Here is a 5,791-nt window from a genome sequence, read left to right as displayed (position 1 = left end):
CGTGGTCCCCACGGGGCCGCGCGCGCGTTCCCGCCGTCGCCATGGAGACAGCGCCGCCTGGCGGGGCCGCGCGCGCACCGCCCCCGCCCCTCCCGCGCGCAGGCCCCGCCCGTTCCGGCGCGCGCGGCCACGCGTGTCCCCGGCAGCGACACCGGCAGCGACAGAGGCAGCGACACCGGCAGCGACAGAGGCAGTGACAGCTCGAGACGGGCCCTCGGAGCTGCCGCCGGAGCCGGAGCCGGAGCCATGTCGGCCGCCTTCAAGAAAGCCGCCAAGGCGCGGCAGCGCCCGCATCGCGAGCGGGCCCAGGTCAGTGCGCCGGGCCGGGCCGAGTCCCGCGCGGGCCTCCCGCTCTCTCTCCCCGCGCTCCTGTTCCCCCGCAGGCCCCCGGTCTCCCCTTCACATTTCTGTCCCCTTCAGGCCCTCCGTCCCCTCTCAGGCCCTCCGTCCCCTCTCAGGCCCTCCGTCCCCTCTCAGGCTCCCGTCCCCTCTCAGGCTCCCGTCCCCTCTCAGGCTCCCGGTCCCCTCTCAGGCTCCCGGTCCCCTCTCAGGCTCCCGGTCCCCTCTCAGGCTCCCGGTCTCCCCTCAGGCCTCCCGTCTCCTTTCACACTCCCTGTCCCCCCTCGCGTTTCTGTCCCCCCTCACTCTCCGGTCTGTCCCTAGCCCGCTGCCCGAGCGAAGCTGGGCTTGCTGGAGAAGAAGAAGGACTATCGGCTCCGCGCACGGTGAGTGCGGCCTTTCCCGTTTGCCCCGCGCTGTCTCCAGGCTCGGAGCATCGCTGGGAAAATCCTTGACCCCTCACCGGGGCTGTGAACGCAGAGAACTCCACATTGTTGTTTGAACAACCCTTGAGTGTTGGGGTTTTTTTTCTTCCCTAGTGACTACCACAAGAAGCAGAATGCTCTCAGGGCACTGCAGAAGAAAGCTCTGGACAAGAACCCTGATGAGTTCTACTTCAAAATGATCCGTTCAGAGCTGAAGGTGAGAAGCCCTGTTGCCTTCCAGCAGGATAATGCTCTGTTGCTCTAAGTAACATGTTTTTCCCCCAATCTTGTTTTAATTTATGAATTAGGATGTAAATTAGCAAAAGTAGTTTGATGCCTGTGGAAGGCTTTGAATGAAATGAGGGGCAAAGGATAAAGAAGTTCTGCTGTTATCATCAGTCCCCACAGTCCACTCCAGGTGGGATGGGCTCTTGGTAAGTGCTCTGTTCATCTCGTTGCAGGATGGAGTCCATGTGATAAAGCAGCCAAAGGATGAAGTGACCCCAGAGCAGGTGAAATTGATGAGGACACAGGATATTAAATACGTAGAAATGAAAAGAGTGGCAGAAGCCAAGGTAAATAACTCCCTTTTTTGGTGTTTTCTTGTTTCCTCAGAATTTTGTTTACAGTGTTGTTCTTATCATTGCTGCTGTGTAATGTGTTTGTTTAGTGAAATCTGAATTGTACAATACTGGAAAGGACAATGGAAATGCCAGAAGTGGTAGATAGTTCTATGGATACAGAACCTAAAGATGTGATGATTATAAAAAATTACACTGGGCATAATTATAAAACACAGTGATTTTTATGTAGATTTCAGACATTAAACATGTATTCCTGCTTTGCATGTTTATGAGGAAATCATGGAATCACTGAGGATGAAAAAGCCCTTCTAGATCATCCAGTCCAACTATTCACCCAGCACTGCTGTGGTCACCACTAATCTGTGTCCCCAGGTGCCACAACCACATGGTTTTTTAACCCTCCTAGGGATGGTGATTCTACTATTTCCCTGGGCAACCTGTTCCACTGCCTGGCCACCCTTTCAGGGAAGAAATATTCCCTGAAAATACCCAGCCTGAACCTTCCCTGGCACAACTTGAGACTGTTTACTCTTCTCTTGTCACTTGTTACATGAGGGAAGTGACTGACTCCCACCTGGCCCCACCCTTCTGTCAGGAAATTGTACAAGTGAGAAGGTCTTTAGTTAAGGAGAATAATCAAGTGGGTTGTTGGAATATGATAGGCAGTAAATGCATGGAAATACAATTATCTTCTGAAAATGTTATATGCTCTGATGTTGATGCACAAATCAGACTCAAACCATCACTGCAGTTAAAAAAATCAAAGAAAGCCAGCTTTGAACTTGCCTTCATGCTTTTGCTGGTGCTTCTGTGCCAAGCATTGCCCTTTGCCATACAGAGAGCTCAGTTCTGCAGGTGAACGTGTGCATTTTGGCTGGATAACAGCAGGAATCTCTGTGACCTGCCTGGAAAGCTCCTGAAAACAAGTTGTAAATACAGACTAGATGTATTTTCAAAGATGGAGAAAGGATAGAGGAGTTCAGGTGTTTACAGCCTCGAGGAACAGACAGATATGTCCTCGAGGAGGAAGACTTGATTTTCCTCGCTCCGAACTTGGCCAAACTTTGGGCTTTTCGCAGAAAATCGAGCGGCTGAAGGCGGAGCTCCACCTGCTGGACGCGGCGGGGAGCGCCCCGGGCCGGCACCTGTTCTTCGTGGACACCGAGCGCGAAGGTGAGGCTTGGATAGGGCTGACATAGAACTAGTTCTGTTGCGGGCTGTCATAAAAAGAGGCTTTCTATATTTTCACGTGCTCTGGAAATCATTTTTGCTTACTAGCTGAGATGTCAGTTCTGCTGGGGCTCCTGTTGCTGGCTGTAGCAACAAGTGTGGAAGTTTTGCTGAGGAGATGGGTCCATGGGAGTTTATTCTTAATTTTTTTGTTTTATTTACAGTCCAGGAGTTTGATATTGCCACTCACCTGGACACTGTTCCCGAGCTCGTAGACAGAGTGTACAACCGACCAACTGTTGCAACACTGCAGAGAGAGACACTGAAGGGAGCTACTGATCCTGTCCACCTAAAGGTACTGCCCCTGTTAGTATTACAGGGCTCTTCATGTTTTACATCTCTTACATAAAAAGCACTAAAGAGAATTCATTGCACCATTGTGGAGGAGAACAAAATTGTTCTGTTTTGTTAAAACTTTTATTGGTGACACTAGGCAGTAGTGGGTGTCACTCAATCACCAGGTGCCTGGAGCCTGCAGTCAGATCTGGACTGACATGGAGAACTCTTTCAATGCATCCCAGTCCATGGTTGCACATCACCAGTTGTGATGTACAGTCCAGAACAGATCAGGCAGTGTTAAGCATGATTTTTTTTTTCAGCATCCACTGCTAAGTCTCCCCTCATATCTTCCCAAAACCCCTTCCACACCTGAACAGGTATTTGAAGTTTACTCCAACACAGATATCTCTGTTGCTGGGTTTCTGATCTTATAGTCTTTTTCAGTGTGGTTCTGAGCCCAGAGTGGCTTGAGATTTGTCTCCCCCCTTTCCTTCTTAACGCCATTTAAGTTACAGTCTCACTTTCTGGTTTTCTTAATTTGAATTGATTCATGATTCTTCAGCATGAATGGCTTATGCAATCAGCTTTCATTCTGATGCTTTAGTGTCACAGCACTTTTGTCCTTGAAGTTGCTACACTCAGCTTTAAGGCTGTAGATACTGTTCAGTTAGTTCAGAGCTATTGGACAGTCTCTGAGTATAACTTGGTGTGTGTAAGGTAAAAAGAGTTGTCTTAAAATTGCCGACTGGTAAGTTTGTAACCTGTTTTTTCTGACTCAGATGTCAGATAACAAACAGCCTGTGGTCCCTTTCCTCCTGCCAGCTGTCTCAGTTTGGCTTGTCAGTAAAGCAGTTGGACGAGTCGTAGACTAACAAGTTCTCTCCTCTAAATGTCTGAGTCATATTTTAAACAAGTTGGGATCTGCTCTCCTTAATTTAATTACTTAAATCACACCTGCAGTAATACCATTTCTGTGCTGGGAAAGCCATCTACTCTCCTTAGGCAAACGTGACCCAACAAGTTGCATTTAGAGGGGCCTCAGCAGTCTCTGAGCACTTCAGGAATTGGTCTCTGGTCTGGCCTTTTTTATTTCCCCCCTCTCTGGATAAGGTGGTTTTCATTAGGCAGTTTAATGTTCTCTTGTGCTTGACATTGAAACCCAGATTTAGACCACAGTGTCTTGTTCATCTCTGTCTTAAAACAGCTTTTATTTTTTAATCTCCAGAAATTAGCCCAGCAGAGGAAGAACCAGTATGACCTCCTGAGGCAGCGCATCGAGAGAGAGAAGGCCATGTTTGTCATCTCACAGAAAATCCAGACACGGAAAGATCTCCTGGTGAGGGATTTGGTGGTTCTGGTTCTGCCAGTCAGTTCTGTTAAGGTCATTGGGGCTGGTATTGTATATGTTGTTCTGTGTGTGTATATATATATATATATATATATATATATATATATATATGTTGTATGTGTATCTTCATTCTGTGGTTTTATAGTGACACTTCCAGAGAATTCCTAAAGATAAGTAATCCTCTTCTAGTATGGAAAAAAGCAAGGAAATGAAGCATTCCAGTGAATTATATCTGCTAGTCCCAGTCTCACCTTGTCAGCAAGGACAAAGACTCAACTGTGAAGTTGTGCTCACAAGTCTTCTCCAAAACACAGTTACCATCTCTCAAGCACTAAATGAACACTTCCAGGAGTCAGAGTCAGGGAACCATTTCTGTAGGTTAGGAGAAGCTCTTAAAAATCCAAATGACCACAAAAACTACTTGTCTCAATGGGAGACTCCTGTTCACTGGTGCTTGTGAGCAAACCAGATTGTGCCTGAAAGCCTGAAGGGGAAAAGAGCAGATAAAATTATAATTCCCGGCTAAACAGTGCAAAGTGACCATTTTTCACTAATGGTCAGACCTAGACAGGGACTTTCTGATTTATGTGGGGGTAAGTGGGGATTTTTTGCATGCCAGCAAAACTTTGTTCTTCTTTTTTCCAGGACAAAACTCATAAAGTAAAGGTGAAGAAGGAGACAACAACTGGTCCAGCTATTTACAAATTCAAGTTTCAGCGGAAACGTTAGCCATTCCATGGAATAATTGTTACAGTCTTTGCTCAGGAAGGAGGAGGCCTCTCCCTGGGAGGAGGGCTGGTGCCAGCCTGCTTTTCTCTGCAGCCCAGCACTTTGTTGAAACAAATTACTATGGGCCTGTGGTAGCCCTAATGTGTTGTATCTAACTAATTGATTAATAAATCAGTTTGTTCTCTTGGTATTTACAGTGGGGAGCCACGAGAGGTGTCTGAGTGTCCCGGTAAGATGCACCATAAACAACCTGGAGTGTGGGGAGGTGGGTTGGGCACAGCTCAGGGACAAGGGAGGTGCTTGGGGACTGTCACCATCAGCTCTGAGGGTGACCACTACCTGTCGAAACCCATGAGAGTTCAGCTTTTTCAGCTGTCTTTTCAAGCAGGTTAAAGGTGAATCACTCAAGTTGCTCCCCCAGTACTTCCCCGTCCCACTCATTTTCCCACTACTCTGTTGTGTGCTTGGGCTGTGCCTCCACAGTTGCCTCAGTTCAAAAAAACAGCAAAATTCCGTGTAGGGAGAGACAGTGCAGCAGCCAATTGTGGGACAGGGGTTTGTCCCCTGCATTTTCCATGTGCTGATTGCAGTGCAGACACATCCTGATTGTCTTGGAGTGGTGTGAACATTCCTTTTCTTATCTTTTTCGGTGTCCTTGCCAACAATAAGCACATGGTCTGCACAGGGGTAAGAAGAAAATGATGCACTTTTCAGGCCCTTCCCACCTTGGAGCTTTCCCAGCTTCTCAGCGATGAAACGTGACATTTTGACATGCTTGAATGCAGCTTCAGGCACTCCTGCCATTGCAAAGATTTCCCAAGCTGGTGGTGAAATTCCCAGGGAAGCATCCCTGCAGG

General features: G+C 48.0%; 1 protein-coding gene across 1 annotated transcript; it reads left to right on the top strand.

The window, feature by feature from the left end:
* Window positions 1-99: 99 nt before the first annotated feature.
* UTP11 (UTP11 small subunit processome component) lies at window positions 100-5,130 on the top strand. Its single transcript, XM_071576667.1, has 8 exons — window positions 100-309; window positions 664-725; window positions 879-981; window positions 1,226-1,339; window positions 2,428-2,521; window positions 2,743-2,873; window positions 4,083-4,193; window positions 4,851-5,130. The coding sequence occupies exons 1-8, from the start codon at window positions 247-249 to the stop codon at window positions 4,932-4,934; spliced, it is 762 nt and encodes a 253-aa protein (XP_071432768.1). The 5' UTR covers window positions 100-246; the 3' UTR covers window positions 4,935-5,130.
* The last annotated feature ends 661 nt before the right edge of the window (window positions 5,131-5,791 follow it).

Source organism: Pithys albifrons, chromosome 24 (assembly GCF_047495875.1).
Source record: "Pithys albifrons albifrons isolate INPA30051 chromosome 24, PitAlb_v1, whole genome shotgun sequence".
Lineage (NCBI taxonomy): Eukaryota > Metazoa > Chordata > Aves > Passeriformes > Thamnophilidae > Pithys > Pithys albifrons.
This window is presented reverse-complemented; position numbering and strand designations above follow the sequence as displayed.

What these genes read in the sequence shown, in the direction of transcription:
- UTP11 (XM_071576667.1), top strand. Translation starts at nt 247, where the DNA reads ATGTCGGCCGCCTTCAAGAAAGCCGCCAAGGCGCGGCAGCGCCCGCAT. An exon ending in TGATCCGTTCAGAGCTGAAG is followed by an intron (nt 982 to 1,225) that starts GTGAGAAGCCCT and finishes ATCTCGTTGCAG; the next exon opens with GATGGAGTCCATGTGATAAA. An exon ending in CTGATCCTGTCCACCTAAAG is followed by an intron (nt 2,874 to 4,082) that starts GTACTGCCCCTG and finishes TTTAATCTCCAG; the next exon opens with AAATTAGCCCAGCAGAGGAA.